Source organism: Callithrix jacchus, chromosome 5 (genome assembly GCF_049354715.1).
Source record: "Callithrix jacchus isolate 240 chromosome 5, calJac240_pri, whole genome shotgun sequence".
Classification (NCBI taxonomy): Eukaryota; Metazoa; Chordata; class Mammalia; order Primates; family Cebidae; genus Callithrix; species Callithrix jacchus.
The window spans coordinates 85,476,035-85,496,319 of record NC_133506.1 but is presented as its reverse complement, the minus strand read 5'-3'; the positions used below and the strand labels follow the sequence as shown (position 1 = coordinate 85,496,319).

The 20,285-nt window shown below is 44.6% G+C and overlaps 1 protein-coding gene across 2 annotated transcripts in view; it reads right to left on the bottom strand.

Annotated features, from left to right (window-relative positions):
* The window catches only part of NMT1 (N-myristoyltransferase 1), a 40,936-nt gene that overhangs the window by 16,415 nt on the left and 4,236 nt on the right, over window positions 1–20,285 (bottom strand). For both annotated transcript variants that reach the window (XM_002748089.7, XM_008996802.5), the window contains exon 2: window positions 4,682–4,790. In XM_002748089.7, coding sequence (XP_002748135.1) covers window positions 4,682–4,790 — 109 coding nt within the window. The remainder of the gene's footprint in view (window positions 1–4,681; window positions 4,791–20,285) is intronic.

Sequence of the window (20,285 nt, the reverse complement as noted above, 5' to 3'; positions counted from 1 at the left end):
ATCACTTGAACCTGGGAGGTGGAGGATGCAGTGAGCCAAGATGGTGCCACTGCACTCCAGCCTGGGCAACAAAGCTAGACTCCACATCAAAAAACAAAACAGTTAAGGGGTACAACACAAAGAAGGGGTTTGGTTCCTCTGTCCTAATCCCAGTGGTCGTTATGACTGTAGAAAAAGTGGTTGACAATGAGCTATGTGACAGCTGGGTGCTGCCTGCAGCGTTTCTCCCCTTGTTAGTCTTATGTTGTTTGATGGCAAAAGCAATACATGCTCAATGTAAATTTCAAACAATGCAGAAATGTGTAAGACACACAGAAAGTAAAAACCCAATAATCCCATCCCCCAAATATAATCCTTGTCATCAACAGTCTTCACTTGGGAAGGTGAGAAGAGGCAAATACAATTCCAGAAGTTTTTTTTTTTTTTTTTTAAATATAATAGAGACAGGGTCTCGCTATGCTGCCCAGGCTGGAACAGTGGCTATTCATAGGCGCAATCCCACTACTGATCAGCATGGGAGTTTTGACCTGCTCCATTTCCAACCTGGGCCAGTTTTCCCCTCCTTTAGGCAACCTGGTGGTCCCCCACTCCCGGGAGGTCACCATTTTGATGCCAAACTTAGCGCGGATACCAGATCAGCATAGTGCACTACAGCCCAGAACTCCTGGACTCAAGTGATCCTCCAGCCTCAGCCTCCCGAGTAGCTGGGACTACAGGCACGCACCACCTCGCCTGGCAATTCCAGAGTTTTTTTGCATGGAAGTTTCAAATGTACACACAAGCTTTTCAGAAACGAAAATTAGATAATATAGTATTATTGTACAAACTGCTCTTTAAACACTATGTCTTAGAGACCTTTCCAGGTGAAAACACATGGACCTACCATTCTACCAACCAGTATGTATGACCACAATATATTTAGCCAGCCCCCTACTCATGGGCATTTTGGTGATTTTGTTCTTCAGTAATACAACGTTGTAGTGAATTTTCTGGTTTTTTTTTTTTTTTTTGAGACAAGGTCTCGCTCTGTCACCCAGGCTGAAGTGCGGTAGCACAATCATGGCTCACTGTGACCTCAACCTCATGGGCTGAAGGGATCTTCCCACTTCAGCCTCTTGAGTAGCTTCAACTATAGGCATGTGCCACCAAGCCCAGATAATTTTTGTTTGTTTTTTTGTAAAGACGAGGTCTCACTATTTGCCTGGGCTGGACTCAACCTCCTGAGCTCAAGCAATCTGCCCACCTCAGCCTCCCAAAATGCTGGTATTACAGGCGACCACACCCAGCATAAATTTTCTTATACATCTATTTTTACCCACTGGGATATACATTTCTGTAGGATAAAGTTAAGTAAGAGGCTTACTGGATCAAAAGGTATACGCATTTGAAATTATTTATCATCAATTTGCTCTCTAAAAAGAGACCATCAATTAATAACCCAATAAACTGTATGAGAATAGCTCCAAGCCAGGCGCGGTGGCTCCTGGCTGTAATCCCAGCACTTTGGGAGGCCGAGGTGGGTGAATAACCTGATGTCGGGAGTTTTGAGACCAGCCTGACCAACATGGAGAAACCCAATCTCTACTAAAAATATAAAATTGGCCGAGTATGGTGGCACATGCCTGTAATCCCAGCTACTTGGAAGGCTGAGGCAGGAGAACTGCTTAAACCTGGGAGTCGGAGATTGTAGTAAACTAAGATCGTGCCACTGCACTCCAGCCTGGGCAACAAGAGTGAAACTCCATCTCAAAAAAAAAAAAAAGAGAGAAAGAGTAGCTCCAGACAGAGCCTTATCATTAGATTTACCAAGCCTCAGCTAAGAGTGGTGGCTCACACCTATAAACCCAGCACTCTGAGAGGCTGAGGTGGGAGGATTCCTTAAGCCCAGGAGTTCAAGACCAGCCTGGGCAATACAGTGAGACTCCATCCCTATTTTAAAAAAAAAAAAAGTTTACCAAGGCTTAAGCTATGCTAATCTAAGAGAAAAAATTATGGCTTTAATGGTCATTTCTTCTGTTATGAGTTTAACCATCTTATTATTCATTGATTAAACATTAATAGTTTTTCTTTTTGAACTGCCTATTCAATTAATTATTTTAAACTGACTAATACATATATTGCAAATATTTTCCCAGATTGTTGTTTATTTTTTGACTTTTACAGTTTCATATTTGTCAATTTTTATTTTATGGCTTCTTCATCCTACGTCAGGCTTAGGACAATAAAAAAACATTATGTGGGCCAGGCGCGGTGGCTCACGCCTGTAATCGCAGCACTTTGGGAGGCCGAGGCGGGTGGATCACGAGGTCAAGAGATCGAGACCATCCTGGTCAACATAGTGAAACCCCGTCTCTACTAAAAATACAAAAAATTCGCTGGGCATGGTGGCACGTGCCTGTAGTACCAGCTACTGAGGAGGCTGAGGCAGGAGAATTGCCTGAACCCAGGAGGCGGAGGTTGCAGTGAGCCGAGATCACGCCATTGCACTCCAGCCTCGGTAACAAGAGTGAAACTCCGACTCAAAAAAAAAAAAAAAAATGTTCTTCTAATACTTTTATTTACTTTTCTATTTTTCACTTAGATTAAAGGAAAGGAAGAATACAAACCAATATGTTCATATTGCTTAGTCCTGGGAGGTGATTTTTAATTTTCTTCTTCTTGCTGTTTATTAAATTCTCGGCAAGGTGTGGTGGCTCACTCCTGTAATCTCAGCAATTTAGGAGGCCATAGCAGGCAGAACTCTTGTACCTGAGTTAAGAGACCAACCTGGGCAATGTAGTGAGACCCTGTGTCTACAAATAATAAAAAAAATTAGCCGAGTGTGGTAGTGAGCGCCTGTAGTCCCAGCTACCTGGGAGGCTGAGGTGGGAAGACTGCTTGAGTCCAGGAAGCAGATGCTGCAGTCAGCCATGTTCACACTTCTGTACTCCAAACTGAGTGACAGGGTCTCAAAAACTAAAATAAATAAAAAGGAAAGACCTCCACCTACCTTGCGAGGATAATGGTTTGGGGCTAATTTAAATGAAGTGGGACATGGTATTAAATAATAACGATATTTTTTTGTAGTGGGTTTTACATTGGAAATAGTAAAAAATTACTGGAAGTCCTATTTCAATAAGGTAGTAGATTCAAGTTGAAGCACAACATTTGAGGCATACAGCAAAGTGTGGTTATATTGGAATGAGAATGGATTTTTTTTACCAGGTTTATAAACTATTTCAGAGGCAGTTCTTTGTTTTTTTAATTTTTTTTTGAAATGGAATCTCGCCCTGTTGCCTAGGCTGGAATGCAATGGCATGATCTTGACTCACAGCAACCTCTCTCTCCCAGGTTCAAGTGATTCTCCTGCCTAAGCCTCCTGAGTACCTGGGATTATAGGTGCACACCACCACACCCAGCTAATTTTTTTTTCTCCCCCCGAGATGGAGTATCACTCTGTCGCCTAGGGTAGAGTTCAATGTCTCGATCTCAGCTCACTGCGACTTCCACCTCCTAGGTTCAAGCGATTCTCCTGCCTTAGCCTCCTGTAGATGGGATTACAGGCACAAACCACCACACCTGGCTAATTTTTGTATTTTTAGTAGAGACTGGGTTTCTCCATGTTGGTCAGGCTGGTCTCGAACTCCTGACTCCAGGTGATCCACCCACCTTGGCCTCCGAAAGTATTGGCATTACAGGCATGAGCCACCGTGCCTGGTTTCAAAGGCAGTTCTAAAAGGTGAATTACGGATGTTTGAGTTGTTCCCCTGCCCATGAGCCTACTGTGAAGAAGACAACGCTTATCTGAAATTGTTTTATTTTGTAATGTTGTTTTATTTAAGAAACAACACGATCCTTACCCATACCTCTGGGTTTCATGCCAGCATGTCAGTCTTGGGTTTTAAGCCTTAGGCCAGTGGTTCTCATGGAGACTCAGAAAGACTCTGTGGGACTCATGGTTTTCCTTATAAGGACTATGGCATTAAGATAATGTTTGCAAATATATAAAGGCCTTAAGAAGAGGTCTTTGGCTGAACAGAGTGGCTCACGCTTGTAATCCCAGCACTTTGGGAGGCTGAGGCAGGAGGACTGCTCGAGACTAAGAGTTCAAGATCAGCTTGGGTAACACAGTGAGACTCCACAAAAAAATTTTTTTTTAAATTGGCCAGGTGTGGTGGCACACACCTGCAGTCCCAGCTACTTGGGAGGCTGAGGTGGGAGAATCACTTGAGCCTAGGAGTGGAGGCTGCAGTGAGCTATAACCATGCCACTGCACTCTAACTTGGACAACAGAGGGAGAACCTGTCTCAAAAAAAAAAAAAGGGGGGGGCCTTTCATTGTCATAGTGGTGGGGACATAAGACAGAGAAGACTGAGAACCACTGCTCTAGGCACTAGGGCTGTCACATGTAGCCCCCCCCCTCCCCGGGGCACTGGTACAGCAGCACATGCAGTAGGAACCTGTCCATTCTGATGAACACCATGCTTGGGAGTCAGTGTCTGACCTGCTGTGTCTTTTAGGGTACTAAGAGCAGTTTTGCCACCTAGTCTAGGGTAGCAGAAGACAGCACAGGGATCCAACTCTTCCATCTTGAAGTAATACCAGTGGTGAACATCAATCTAAGTTGTTCCTATACATTTACCTCAAAACTCTCTCATGTGACGAAGTGACTCAGTCACACAAAACAGAGCCTTCTTGTTACCTTCACAGGCTGATCCTGGGTTGACTCTGTCTCACTGCCTTTTTCTTTCTTCTTTTTTTGTTTCTTTTTCTTCTTTTTGGCTCCAGTGTCATTGGCTGGACTCAAACCACTGTAACAAAAAGTAAATACTGATGCAGGGTTTTTAAAAAAAAATCTGTTTTGTGCTACCCCTGACAAAGAGCTTTCTGTGGAGCCAGACCTTCCTTAATCAAGCCTGTTGGCTTCAGAGACTGAAGAACCCAGGTCCAGAAAAGGCATTTGGAGGACACTAGCTCTCCTCCCGACTCACGCCCCCTCAGCTTTCCGGGAGGGAGTGCTGGGCAAGGAATGTCCTATTTGTGTGAAAGGGCCTTTTCCGTTCTTGCTTTTATTTTATGTTTATTCTCTTTAGATTGCCAGGGTAATGGCACCAAACACGAATGATAATTGTTAACAAGGCATTCACACAACACTTCCTTGAACTCTGAATGTAAAAGGATGACAGCCAAAAGGCAGTGGTGGGCTTTTTCTGGAATGCTTTGCCCTTCCTTCTCCCACCTCACAAATGTATTAGGTTTCATGAGTTTCCCAGCTGGATCTGAAGCACAAGACAGTGTGAAAAAGTAGCGAGGGATGAGGAAAAAGGCAGATTAACATTGCTGCAATCTGTGTCCAGAATGGTCAGTTATGATAAATACCTAAACCTAAATCGGCCGGGCGCATTAGCTCACACCTGTAATCCCAACACTTTGGGAGGCCGAGGCGGGTGGATCACTTGAGGTCAAGAGTTTGAGACCAGACTGGCCAACATGGCAAAATCCTGTTTCTACTAAAAATACAAAACTTAGGTCAGGCGCAGCGGCTCACACCTATAATCTCAGCATTTTGGGAGGCCGAGGCAGGTGGATCACAAGGTCAAACGATAGAGACCATCGTGGCCAACATGGTGAAACCCCATCTCTACTAAAAAATATAAAAATTAGCTGGGCGTGGTGGAGCATGCCTGTAGTCCCAGCTACTCGGGAGGCTGAGGAAGAAGAATCACTTGAACCTCGGAGGCGAAGGTTGCAGTGAGCCGAGATTATGCCGCTGCACTCCAATCTGGCAAGAGAGAGACTCCGTGTCAAAAATAAAAAAAATCAGCCGGGGCTGGGGGCACACGCCTATAGTCCCAGCTACTCAGGAAGACGAGGCAGGAGAACCACTTGAACCTGGGAGGTGGAGGTTGCAGTGAGTTGAGACCATGCCACTGCACTCTAGTCTGGGTGACAGAGAGAGACCCTGTCTCAAAAAAAAAAAGAAACAGAGAAAGAAAAAAAAGAAATGCCTAAATCAGATCTGCAGGATTGAAGACAACTATGTTGCCAGCTCAGACTGAAAGACTGTCACTGGCAAAACCCAGCATTAGGAGTCTTGGGAAACTAAAACAACAGCACCCAGTTACTCCTGCCATGGAGAGATTACAAGAAACATCTATGTGTGTATGCACATGTGCACATGTGTACATGATCAAGAGGACTTCTTATGCTGCTTTCCCCTGTATGACACACCCAATGAATGAAGCAAAAAGATTCTTAGCCTCATTAATTTTTTTGTTAAATTAAAAAATAGAGATGAGGGTCTCCCTATGTTGCCCAGGCTGGTCTCAAACTCTAGGCTTGAGTGATCCTATTGCCTTGTCCTCCCAAAGTGCTGGGATTACAGGTGTGAGCCACCATGCCTAGCCTCTTAGCCATGTTGAAAAGTCAAAATTGGCTAGGCGCAGTGGCTCATGCCTGTAATCCCAGCCCTTTGGGAGGTCGAGACAGGCAGATCATGAGGTCAGGGGTTTGAGACCAGCCTGGCCAAGATGGTGAAACCCCGTCCGTCTCTACTAAAAATACAAAATTAGCTAGGCATGGTGGTGTGCACGTGTAATCCCAGCTACTTGGAAGGCTGAGGCAGAATTGTTTGAACCCAGGAGGCAGAGGTTGCAGTAGCCAAGATGATGCCACTGCACTCCAGCTCTCGACAGAGCAAGACTCCATCTTGGGAAAAAAAAAAAAAGAAGTCAAAATTTGGAGTCCAACCTGAGTACAGTGAATCCTAATCTGTGGGATCAACTAAACGTGGAGATAATTTTAACTGTATATTCTAAATAACCGATTTTCAAACAATTAAAAGGCCCAGCATGGTGGCTCATGCCTGTAATCCCAACACTTTTAACACTTTGAGAGACTGAGGCAGGCAGATCACTTGAGCTCAGGAGTTCAAGACCAGCATGGACAACATGGCGAAACCCTGACTCTACAAAAATCAGCCAGGTGTGGTGGTGCACTTGTAGTTCTAGCTTGCAGTCCCAGCTACTCAGGAGGCTTGGCTTGAAGCCTGGCAGAAGGAGGCTACAGTGAGCCAAAATCACAAAACTATACTTCAGCCTGGGCAACAGAGCTAGACACTGTCTCAAAACAAACAAACAACCTAAAATTAAAACAATATAAAATGCATTTTCCCATTAACATTATGGGAAATACAATTTATAATTCAGAAAGACTTCAGGGTCTCAGAATGCCTTAGAGTTACTATGAATATTACTATCATTTCATAGAAAGTGATACTGTGTATCTACGTACAGGGAAAAGGTGATCCAAAATCACATGCTGCCATTTCCCTTCACAGAATGTCTTCAGTTTCTCCTATCTCGTCCCGTTCCTGGTAGGAATGCTTACGTCCGGACTCCAGGAACTTACCCTTGGACTTGTTACCTCCAACCTTTTCTGGATCTCTGCCTTCACAATCTTTCTGCATCACCTAAACTTTATATAGTTATGGGACTTACCTTTGTGAAAAGGGCTTTCCATGTGTCCCTCCCATGCTTGAAATCCTAGAGTGCCAGTAGCTTCTTAACTTGGAAGGTATCAAGCCCAACTTTTCTCTACACCCATCACCCTGAGTTCCACTTAGGCTGTCCACCCTCGCCTCCCACAGCTTCCATTCGGCCAGGCCTCTCAATGCCCCTGATGCAGAAAGACTGTGAAACCAGGGAGAGATCCAGTTAAGTCCGGAGGTGCCTTTAGTCCAAGCATAAGGTCATGAAGTCAAGATGCAAGTGCACCTACCTGGTATATTAACGAGACCCAGAAGGCGCTAACATGGAGGGAAGACTGAGAACACTCAAAGGGGAAATAAGGTAACTTCCTTAAAACCAAATGCTCAGCAAAACCTCCAAGGCCATGGCAAAGAACAGAAACCATAGTCATTTATGGCCTAAAGATAACTTCTTCTTCTTAATAACTCAATTTTGTTATCGCACACAGGACCATCTGCAGCCTATGACAACTTTGTGGTTTTCCTACTCTAGATACTTTCACTTCAGTCTCAGGATTATGTGCAGCATTATAAGATTTAAAAACTGACTGATGTTAGGAGACAAAGCAGTGTCCCACTGTTGGATACAATTTGTAAGTCCATATTCATATCAGCTTGTGAAACAAATTATCTGGCTCCAGCATATGAATTAGCATAATAACTTTTTATAATTCTACATAAGAAACAATCAAAAAGGTAAGGTGAATAATTGCTATATATTAACCAACTGGAGACTTACTAGACACAATTTCACATGGGGAAAATAGAAAAAATTACTTCTTCCAACTTTGAAAGTCTTTACAAGTATGAAAAACCGTTGTAAAAACTACCTTCCTGCCTTTTTCTTGCTATTCAGTGGAGATACTTTCATGTAGCTATCACCTCATGAACCCAATTTTTGTGGAAGGATCTGGGGCTGAACTCTTGTTCTGTTTTATGCATTGCCAATACAAGTGTTTAGAAATCCCCAAGACTGAAACTACAATCAGAGAGCAAATTTCATTTTGCTTATATTGGCTTGAATTTGTACATGCAGCCAGTTACTGAGCAATAATCCTGTTTCAACTTGTACATCAAGCACATAGCTGAATAACAAAGATAAGTTTTTTTTCCTTTTTTGTGTGTGGGTTTTTTTTTTTTTGAGACAGAGTTTCACTCTTGTTGCCCAGGCTGGCTGGCATGCAATGGCATGATCTCAGCTCACTGCAGCCTCTGCTTCCTGGATTCAAGGTATTCTCCTGCCTTAGCCTCCCGAGTAGCTTGGATTACAGGCATGCGCCACCAAGCTCAGCTAATTTTTGTATTTTCAGTAGAGACAGGACTTCACCATGTTGGTGAGTCTGGTCTCAAACTCCTGACCTCAGGTGATTCACCTGCCTCAGCCTCCCAAAGTGCTGAGATTACAGGCGTGAACCACCATGCTTTTTAATGAGTCATTTTCACTGAGCTACCAAGTATTGAGCCCCATCTGTGAGGACACATTATGAATTCACATAGTCTTACAGTCAACACCCCTAAACAGGAAGACAACCAATTCAGCAAAAGCTGACTTACAAGGAGCCCGCTAGGGTTAGCTTTCATGGTAATTACAATAATTTAATTATTCACCAGAAATCAAGCTCAGAGACTTTGAGAGTAGGATTTCACAAAACATCCTAGCAAGCCAATGCTACATCACAGAAAAATGGCCTCAATTTAGACTTAGAGAAAACAAAACTCTAGGACCTCACAGAAGCCAGGCTAATCCTTTTCCAAGAATCTGGCATCATTTTATGTTTGTTCATTTTTTTTTCTCATTTTTGAGACGGAGTTTCACTCTTGTTGTCCAGGCCGGAGGGCAGTGGCATGATCTCAGCTCACTGCAACCTCTGCTTCCCAGGTTCAAGTGATTATCCTGCCTCACTCTCCCAAGCAGCTGGGACTACAGGTGCTTGCCACGATGCCCACCTAATTTTTTGTATTTTTAGTAAAGACAGGGTTTCACCACGTTAGCCAGGATGGTCTTGATCTCCTGACCTCGTGATCCACCCTTCTCAGCCTCCCAAAGTGCTGGGATTCCAGGTGTGAGCCACTGCACCTGGCCTGTTTATTTTTTTTCTTTTTAAGATGGAATCTCGCTGTCGCCTAGGCTAGAGTGCAATAGCATGATCTTGCAGCCTCCTCATCGCAGGTTCCAGTGATTCTCCTGCCTCAGCCTCCTGGGTGGCTGGAATTACATGCACATGCCACCATGTCCAGCTAATTTTTGTACTTTTAGTAGAGACAGGTTTCACCATGTTAGTCAGGCTAGTCTTGAACTCCTGACCTCAGGTGATCTGCCCACCTCATCCTCCCAAAGTGCTGAGATTACAGGTGTGAGCCACTGCGCCCAGCCTCATTGTTTTTTAATTTTTTTTTTTTTTTTTTTGAGATGGAGTCTCACTCTGTTACCCAGGCTGGAGTGCAGTGGCATGATCTCAGCTCACTGCAAACTCTGCCTGCCACGTTCAAGCAATTCTCCTGCCTCAGCCTCCTGCATAGCCGGGACTACAGGAACACGCCACCATGCCTGGCTAAATTTTTTGTTTATTTTGAGACGGAGTTTCGCTGGTTACCCAGGCTGGAGTGCAATGGCGCGATCTCGGCTCACAGCAACCTCCGCCTCCTGGGTTCAGGCAATTCTCCTGCCTCAGCCTCCTGAGTAGCTGGGATTACAGGCACGCGCCACCGTGCCCAGCTAATGTTTTGTATTTTTTTTTAGTAGAGACGGGTTTCACCATGTTGACCAGGATGGTCTCGATCTCTTGACCTCGTGATCCACCTGCCTCGGCCTCCCAAAGTTCTGGGATTACAGGCGTGAGCCACCGTGCCCAGCCTCATTTTTTGTATTTTTAGTAGAGATGGGGTTTCACCACGCTGACCAGGCTGGTCTTGAACTCCTGAGCTTGTGATCTGCCCACCTCAGCCTCCCAAAGTGCTGGGATTACGGAAGTTTCACCACACCGGCCAGGCTGGTCTCAAACTCCCAAAGTTCTGGGATTATAGGCGTGGGTCCCCAAACCTGGCCTTTTTTCTTTTTCTTTTTGTAAGACAGAGTCTCCCTCTGTTGCCCAGGCTATAGTCCAGTGGCATGATCTTGGCTCACTGCAACCTCTGCCTCCCAGGTTTAAGCGATTCTCATACCTCAGCCTCCTGAGTGGCTGGGATTAGAGACACCCGACACCAGGCCTGGCTAATTTTTGTATTTTTAGTAAAGATAGGGTTTCACCATGTTGGCAGGCTGATCTCGGATTCCTGACCTCAAGTGATCCACCACACCGGGCTCTTTGTTCATTTTTGAGATAGGGTCTCACTCTGTCACCCAAACTGGAGTGCAGTGGCACCATCAGGCTTAACTGCAGCCTCCAACTCCTGGGCTCAGGCAATCGTCTTGCTTCAGCCTCCTAAGTAACTAGGATTACAGAGTGCACCACCATGCCTGGCTAATTTTAGTCAGGTCTCAAACTCCTGGGCTCAAGTAATCCTCCTGCTTTGGCCTCCCGAAGTGCTGGGATTACAAGCATGAGCCACCGCACCTGGCTGGCATCCTTTTCAAAGGGATTTGAAGTCTACACCCACTGGCTGGGCATCCTAGGGCATGCTGCCATTCAGCACACTGAAACCAAAATCTCTTAGAGATTTAAGCTGCCAGTCACCTTAATGTAATTCAAAAACTGAGATTGGCCAGAATCAGAATCTTAGAATACAGCAAATCAAAGTCCAACTTGTTTCATTTGGTTTCAAACTAAAGAACAGAGATTTAAGTAAAGTTTGCCTTGGTGCAGCAACTTCCTTCCTGAGGGAGGAAGTGCCTCCTCCCTCAGAAGGGAGATGGCAGTTCATACAAAAATTGTGAGGTATACATTCTAAAGCTGATCAGCTCAAGCCATCAATGACCAATCTAGCAAATACAGGGTGAAGTAGAATAACAGATCCAGGAACAGAGCAGAAAAGCAATCAAGAAATATCTTTTTTTTTTTTTTTTAATTTGAGATGGAGTGTCACTCGTCACCCAGGCTGGAGTGCAGCGGCACGATCTCGGCTCACTGCAACCTCCGCCTCCTGGGTTCAAGCAATTATTCTCTGCCTCAGCCTCCTGAGTAGCTGGGATTACAGGCGCCCACCACCATGCCTGGCTAATTTTTATATTTTTAGTAGAGATGAGGTTTCCCCATATTGGCAAGGCTGGTCTTGAATTCCTGACTTTGTGATCCACCTGCCTTGGCCTCCAAGTTCTGGGATTACAGACATGAGCCACTGCATCCAGCCAAGAAATGTCATCTTTTAACGAAGGCCAAAATATTCCAAGTTCAAACTTTTTTTTTAAGAAATCCTAAGGATGCTCTTATATAAATTCAGACCGGGGGTGGAGATGGAAAATGAACTTCAATACTTATTTCTAGAAATAGAATGCAGTGCTGGGTGTGTGAGTAAGGGCAAGGTAGCAGATGAATGGCAGGAGAGAACTTCCAGAAAACACGAGCAGCGAGGGTCCATATGTGGGCCTCCTCTCAGTACTACTGGATGATGCAATCTGCTCAAAACTACATGCCCACAAAGAGAAAGCTCTGTCATAGGGGAGGGGAAGCTGGGCCTCCAACACTGGAATCTCAGGACAATCTGGCTTAACCTGTTATTTACAGATGAGAAAACCAAGGCCCAGAGATGTGAGGCAAACTGGCTATCAACTAACCAACTAGCATCTAGAGAGGAGCCACTAATCTCTAAAAGACCTGGGGCCATTTCTACCCAAAGGCTATAGGTTCCTTCCCTATAAGAATTGATTTGAGAATTCTCCAAAGCCAAGAGAATATTGTTTCCTCACATTGGGCTACAGAACACAGCTTTGGTGTTTGATAGCAGCAAGCACCAGAAGTAATGAGGAAAGTGAGTCATAATTTATCCAAAAAGCCAGCTCTGACTATTCCAGTTCTCTGATGTCTGTTTTAAAACTATAATCTCCTAAAACACTTTATATATAATAATGTATTGCTTTCTTGGCTTCCTAATGACATTAAAAATTTGATAAGCATAGGGACTACATCTCTACATTTTTATTTTTTTGAGATTGAAGTCTTGCTCTGCTGCCCAGACAGATGGCATGATCTTGGCTCACTGCAACCTCCACCTCCTGGGTTGAAGCGATTCTCTTGCCTCAGCCTCCCAAGTAGCTGGGATTTCAGGCATGTGCCACCATGCCCAGCTAATTTTTATATTTTTAGTACAGATGGGGTTTCACCATATTGGCCAGGCTGGTCTCAAACTTCTGGCCTCAAGTGATCTGCCCACCTCAGTCTCCCACAGTGCTGGGATTACAGGGGTAAACCACCATGCCCGGCCAGGACAACATCTTATACAGCTGTTCCCCATGGCACCTCTAGTTATGCTGAGCACACAGTTAAGAGTCCAACAATTGGGCCAGGTGTGATGCAACCCAGTCTCTACTAAAAACACAAAGAAATTAGCTGGGCATGGTGGTGGGTACCTGTAATCCCAGCTACTCGGTAGGCTGAGACAGGAATTATCACTTAAACCTGGGAGGTTGCGGTAAGCTGAGATCTTGCCATTGCACTCCAGCCTGGGGAACAAGAGTGAAACTCCATCTCAAAAAAGAGAAAGAGTTCAACAATTATATTCCTAACTGATGCTTTATAGGCATAATAGACTATAATAAAACCTTGAAAAGGTAGAGCCCAAAAGAGGGTCAGCAAAACATCTTTAGTACTGTTTGCACACGACAGTGTGTTAATCTATGAAAGCAATGGAAATGCTGTGCTCTTGAGCCACTGATTGAGATTGTAAATTACAAACTTTTTTTTTAATAAAAAAAAAAAACAGGCCGGGTGCAGTGGCTCACACCTGTAATCCCAGCACTTTAGGAGGCCAAGGTGGGTGGATCACTTGAAGTCAGGACTTCGAGAGCAGCCTGGCCAACATGGTGAAACCCCATCTCTACCAAAAAATAACAAAAGTAGCTGGGCGTGGTAGTGCCCGCCGGTAATCCCAGCTACTCAGGAGGTTGAGGTAGGACAATGGCTTGAACCTGGGAGGGGAAGGTTGCAGTGAGCCAAAATCGCACCACTGCAGTGGAGTGAGACTCCATCTCAAAATAAAAATAATAAGAGGCCAGGCATGATGGCTCCCAGCACTTTGGGAGGCCAAGATGGGTGGATCACGAGGTCAACAGATCGAGACCATCCTGGTCAACATGGTGAAACCCTGTCTCTACTAAAAATACAAAAATTAGCTGGGCATGGTGGCGCACGCCTGTAGTCCCAGCTACTCAGGAGGCTGAGGCAGGAGAATTACTTGAACCCAGGAGACGGAGGTTGCGGTGAGTCGAGATTGCGCCATTGCACTCCAGCCTGGGTAACAAGAGCAAAACTCTGTCTCAAAAAATAAATAAATAAAAATAAAAATAATAAGAAGTGGCCGGGCACGGTGGCTCACACCTATAATTCCAGCACTTTGGGAGGCCGAGGCGGGTGGATCACGAGGTCGAGATCGAGACCATCCTGGTCAGCTAGGTGAAACCCCGTCTCTACTAAAAATACAAAAATTAGCTGGGCATGGTGGTGCTCGCCTGTAGTCCCAGCTACTCGGGATGCTGAGGCAGAATTGCTTGAACCCATGAGGCGGAGGTTGCCGTGAGCTGAGATCGTGCCATTGCACTCCAGTCTGGGTAACAACAGCGAGACTCAGTCTCAAAAAAAAAATAAGAAGAAGAAGAAGAAAAAGAAGTGGCTGTTTCTTTCTTTTTTCTTTGTTTCGAGACAGGGTCTTGCCTTGTCACTGGACTCCAGGCTGGAGTCCAATGGCACAATCATGGCTCACTGCAGCCTCAACCTCCCAGGTTCAAGCGATCCTCTCACCTCAGCCTCCTGGGTAGCTAGGACTACAGGCACAAGCCACCATACCTGGATAATTTTTGTATGTTTTGTAGAGACAGGGTTTCACTATGTTACCTAGGCTGCTGGTCTTGAATTCCTGGGCTCAAGGGATCCACCTGCCTCAGCCTCCCAAAGTGCTGGGATTACAGGTGTGAGTTACCACATACAGCCCTAATTTTCTTATTCATTGTCTTCTCTCTCCTTAGGCTCTGTCCTAGTCCTTGTAGAGTTAAAATAGGTCCAGCTAGGTGTGGTGGTGTGAACTTGCAGTCCCAACTACTCAGGAAGCTGAGGTGGGAGGATCTCCTGAGCCCAGAAGTCTGATGATGTAGTTGTATATCACGACCATGCTTGTGAATAGGCACTGTACTCCAGCCGGGGTGAAAAAGTGAGACCCCATCTCTAGTAAGCAAGCAAATAAAACACACACAAAAAAAGCCCACTGTAACTGTTTCTTTCTTTTCTTTTTCTTTTTTGAGACGGAGTTTCACTCGTTACCCAGGCTGGAGTGCAATGGCGCAATCTCGGCTCACTGCAACCTCCGCCTCCTGGGTTCAGGCAATTCTCCTGCCTCAGCCTCCTGAGTAGCTGGAATTACAGGCACGCACCACCGTGCCCAGCTAATTTTTTGTATTTTTAGTAGAGACAGGGTTTCACCAAGTTGACCAGGATGGTCTCGATCTCTTGACCTAGTGATCCACCTGCCTCGGCCTCCCAAAGTGCTGGGAATACAGGCGTGAGCCACCGCGCCCGGCCTCTTTTTCTTTTCTTTTCTTTTTTTTTTTTTGAGACAGTTTCGCTGTTGTTGCCGGGGCTGGAATGCAATGGTGCGATCTTGGCTCACTGCAACCTCTGCCTCCCAGGTACAAGCACTTCTCCTGTCTCAGCCTCCCAAGTAGCTCAGATTGCAGACATGTGCCACCATGCCCAGCTAATTTTTTTGTATTTACTAGAAATGAGGTTTCCCAAAGTGCTAGGATTACAGGCATGAGCCACTGTGCCTGGCCCACTGTAACTATTTCAAATGGTTTCAATGTCTTAAACATAGACCACAGGTTTACAACATAAGGAAAAAAGTTAGGGAAATAAAATTCACAACTTTTGGTCATTTTTTTTTTTTTTTTTACCGTAGCTCTCAGATCTCATGGCCATTTGCCTTTTTATTTTTACTTTTTAAAGGCTAGTCAAGTGAAGAAGTGGGAATGGAAAAGGAATAAAGATATATATAACTGGTTATGACAAATTAGTTATAAACATCACTGCACTCTTGGACTGGCCACCACTTGTTTTCTACCTCTAAAAAAAAAAAAAAAAAAACAGGAGTTGAAGACCAGCCTGGGGAATAAAGTGAGACCTTATCTCTACATACACACATACACAAAATCAGCCATGAGTGGTGACATACGCCTGTAGTCTCAGTTACTCAGGAGGCTGAAGTAGGAGACTGCACCACTGCACTACCATCTGGGTGGCAGAATGAAACCCTGTCTCCAAAAAAAAAAAAAAAGGGAAAATTTTCTGGGCTGAAATTCAAGTTTTTCAGAGAAACTTATAAAAATAAACCCTGACCTCTAATATCCTTTTGATTCTACTTTCAGACATCAGGAAATCCTTTTCCAAATCAATTAACTCTTGAAGTATGTTAAGTTCACTAGTAATCCTATTAGTACTCAGAAAGCCCAAGAGAGGTGAATGAAGTGGCAAAGATGCCCAGAAGGAAACAACACGGCATGAATCAGTATCAGCTGTCTAGTCTCTGTACTTCTGCAGCTAAGGATCACTCAGCGCAATACCTCCAACTCTGCACATTCCCACCCATTAGTTATTTGTATCAAAAACTGCTTGTGAATCCCAAATGATGGGAAAAATAAAAACACTTTAGTACTACCATCAAGGTACCCTGGGGCTGGGCATAGTGGCTCATGCCTGTAATCCAAGTACTTTGGGAAGCCAAGGTGGGCAGATCACCTAAGGTCTGGAGCTCAAAACCAGCCTAGCCAACATAGAGAAATCACATCTCTACTAAAAAATACAAAAATTAGCCAGGTAGCTGTAATCTCAGCTACTTGGGAGGCTGAGGCAGGAGAATCTCTTGAACCTGGGAGGCAGAGGTTGCAATGAGGCAAGATTGCTCCACTGTACTCCAGCCTGGGCAATAGAGTGAGACAGTCAAAAAAAAAAAAGGGCCTATGAAAAGAACAGCAGGTTCTAAGAAGGGATTTACAAAAGACTGCTTTTGCTGGCACCCTTGGCCCTCCCTGGGATAGTAAGCCAGAGTACCGAGGGTGAACAAGCCAATTCTTGTCATGGACGATAACTGCTTTTTAGAGGTCACAAAAGCTCTGATATACTAAACTGCTTAAAACTGGAATGAGACAAATGTGTAAATTCTACATTGAGTTTGTTTGGTGAGCTAGACTTTGACCTTGCAACTCCAAGGTAAAATCAAATGCTGTTCAGAGACCATTATCAAGAATATTTTGAGTGGTGGCTTGATGCTGGCAGAAATTCCACCCACTAGGATGACTTTTTTATTGCCTTTTTTGAGATGGAGTCTCATTTTGTTGCCCAGGCTGGAGTGCAGTGGCATGATTAGAATAACTTCTGAAAAAAATCTTTGTCTATCATGGAAAGACACACACTGGATCCCAAGTTTGGGAAAGTCCACAGGCTGTTAAATGGATCCAAAGATAGGATTCACACTGCTGCAGATTCAAGATGCAAAAGTCAATTCAGCAGGGAAAAGAAATCCAGCAAGTTCAGAATGGATCCTCTGAGATGTCAAAGAGACCAGTGGAGATGCACATCTCAAGCCTCACTATAAAAACTAAAGTGTCTAGAGATCGAGACCATCCTGGTCAACAAGATGAAACCCCGTCTCTACTAAAAATACAACAAATTAGCTGGGCATGGTGGCACATGCCTGTAATCCCAGCTACTCAGGAGGCTGAGGCAGGAGAATTGCCTGAACCCAGGAAGTGGAGGTTGCGGTGAGCCAAGATTGAGCCATTGCACTCCAGCCTGGGTAACAAGAGCGAAACTCTGTCTCAAAACAACAACAACAACAACAAGTATTTGGCAAGGCACAGTGGCTCACGCGTGTAATCTCAAAACTTTCGGAGGTTGAGGCAAGTGGATTGCTTGAGGCCAGGAGTAAGATCAGCCTGACCAACATGGCAAAACCGTGTCTCTACTAAAAATACAAAAATTAGCTGGATATGGTGGTGCCTCCTACAATCCCAGCTACTCAAGAGGTTAAGACATGAGAATCACTTGAACCTGGAAGGCAGAGGTTGCAGTGAGCTGAGATCACACCGCTAAACTCCAGCCTGGGTGACAGAGTAAGGCTCTGTCTCAAAACAAACAAACCAAAAAACCCCTAAAGCCTTCATAAGTGAAATAATGGAGGATATAATCCACATAAAAGGCTTAGCATAATGCCCACTATATAGTGTTAACAGTAACATTTACTAGATACCATAGTGACTCCTCAGTTGCCTCTCAGAGAGCAACGCTAGAAAGTTTTTTTTTTTTTTTTGAGATGGAGTCTCTCTCCATTGCCCAGGCTGAAGTGCAGTGGTGCCATCTGGGCTCACTGCAACCTCTGCCTCCCAGGTTCAAGAGATTCACCTGTATGTAGTTCTAGCCTCCCACACAGCTGGGACTACAGGTGCATGCTACCAACACCTGGCTAATTTTTGTATTTTTAGTAGAGACGGGATTTCACCATGTTGGCCAGGCTGGTCTCGACCTCCTGACCTCAAGTAATCTGCCCACCTTAGCCTCACAAAGTGCTGGGACATTTTTGAGGCAAATACTGAAACTGTAGGGGAATTCCAGTTGAGTATTTTTGGCGCTCTCAATAGAGAACACCATATCTTGTGTCCCTTAAAGGTAACAATCACAAGGACATCTTTGAGGAATCAGAAGAGAGGCTTAAAGGGTAGAGATTTCAGATAAAAAGCTAAAGAGAAAGAGCTAAAGAAGCATCCTCCTGAAGTTACCAAATGTATGGCTCAACTCTATGGGCTCTATAGGGAAAGGGTTAACTGCCAACTTAGTAAAACTGAGGAATTTTAGAGTGAGCACATTAGTTGAACAATGTGAAAAATCAGCAAAACTGCTTTGCCGTGAGCACGAGTCCCTGAAATAGGCTCTCATTTACTTTCCATTTCTTCTGCTTTCCAGTCTCTTCTCTTTGAAGCAGCTCTTGATTAGTTTCTTTTTAACTGCCGCTTAATTGGGAAACAAAATTAGAACACTTATTTGATATCAGTGATGAGGTTTCTCTTTCCATTCTGCTTTGATCTAGTTTTGGAAAAGCAAAAGCTGAAGGAGAAATGAAAAAGGAACTAAAAAGATTTCTTCTTTCCAAGAGCTAGCTGCAGCTATAAGCCATCAAACAAACAGGGAAAGAACGACTCTTGGAAAGCTGAAGAAAAAAACAAAAGAATGTAAGGCAAGATTAACAGAATTTATTTTCAGGAAGACTTTTCTTTCCTCCTAAGTTTTCGTAAGGAATAATATCTCATAATCAGGAGTGAGAACTTATAAAGAATCCATGTTAACCTGTCCCATGGAGTAAGAGAGCAGTATGGAGATGAGACACCCCTTCTCAGAGGGCTCCTGATCTGTGCTTACCAGGACCTCAATGATGCTGAAGACATTACAAAATAAATTCCGAAAGACTCCTAGAACACAATAGTCTACAAGTTCTTTTTTGTTCCAAAACACTGAGACAAACTTCACTTATAACCCCCAAACTAAAATCTGCCAATTGATGAGATTTATTCGTTGCCAATACTTCTTGGAAAGACTTTCATTAAAAAAAAAAAAAAAAAAAAAAAAAAAGGCCAGCAAGGTGGCTCACGCCTATAATCCCAGCACTTTGGGAGGCCGAGGCGGGCGGATCACGAGGTCAAGAGATTGAGACCATCCTGGCCATCATGGTGAAACCCCGACTCTACTAAAAATACAAAAATTAGCTGGGCGTGGTGGTGTGCGCCTGTAGTCCCAGCTACTCGGGACGCTGAGGTAGGAGAATTGCTTGAACCCGGGAGGCAGAGGCTGCAGTGAGCCGAGATTGTGCCACTGCACTCCAGCCTGGCGCCTGGCGACAGAATGAGACTCTGTCTCAAAAACAAAACTGGCTGGGCACAGGAGCTTATGCCCAAAGTCCCAGAAGTTTGGGAGGCCAAGGTGGGAGCATCACTTGAGGCCAGCAGTTTGAGACCAGCCTGGGCTTTATATATAGTGAGACCCCATCTCTACAGAAAATTTTTAAAAAGAAAATTAGCCAGGGATGATGGTACATGTCTACAGTCTTAGCTACATGGAAGGCTGAAGTGGGAGGATTGCTTGAGCCCAGGAGGTCAAGGCTGCAGTAAGCCATGATCACATGAATGTACTACAGCCTGGGCGATAGAGGGAGACCCTGTTTCCAAAGTAATAATGATAATTAAAAAATTTAAAAAATTTTATAAGAAAAATTGAAGAGCTGTATGCACACATATCACATATGTATGCATGTACACATATATATAACTACATGTATACCTGAAGGGTTTGGGGATTTTTGTTTTTTTGAGGCAGAGTTTTGCTCTTGTTGCCCAGGCTGAAGTGTAATGGCAAGATCTCGGCTCACCGCAACCTCCATCTCCTAGGTTCAAGCGATTCTCCTGCCTCAGCCTCCTCAGTAGCTGGGATTAGAGGCATGTGCTACCATGCCCGGCTAATTTTGTATTTTTAGTAGAGACAGGGTTTCGCCAAATTGGTCAGGCTGGTCTCAAACTCCTGACCTCATGATCTGCCCGCCTCAGCCTCCCAAAATGCTGGGATTATACTTGTGAGCCACCTCACCCAGCTTGGGG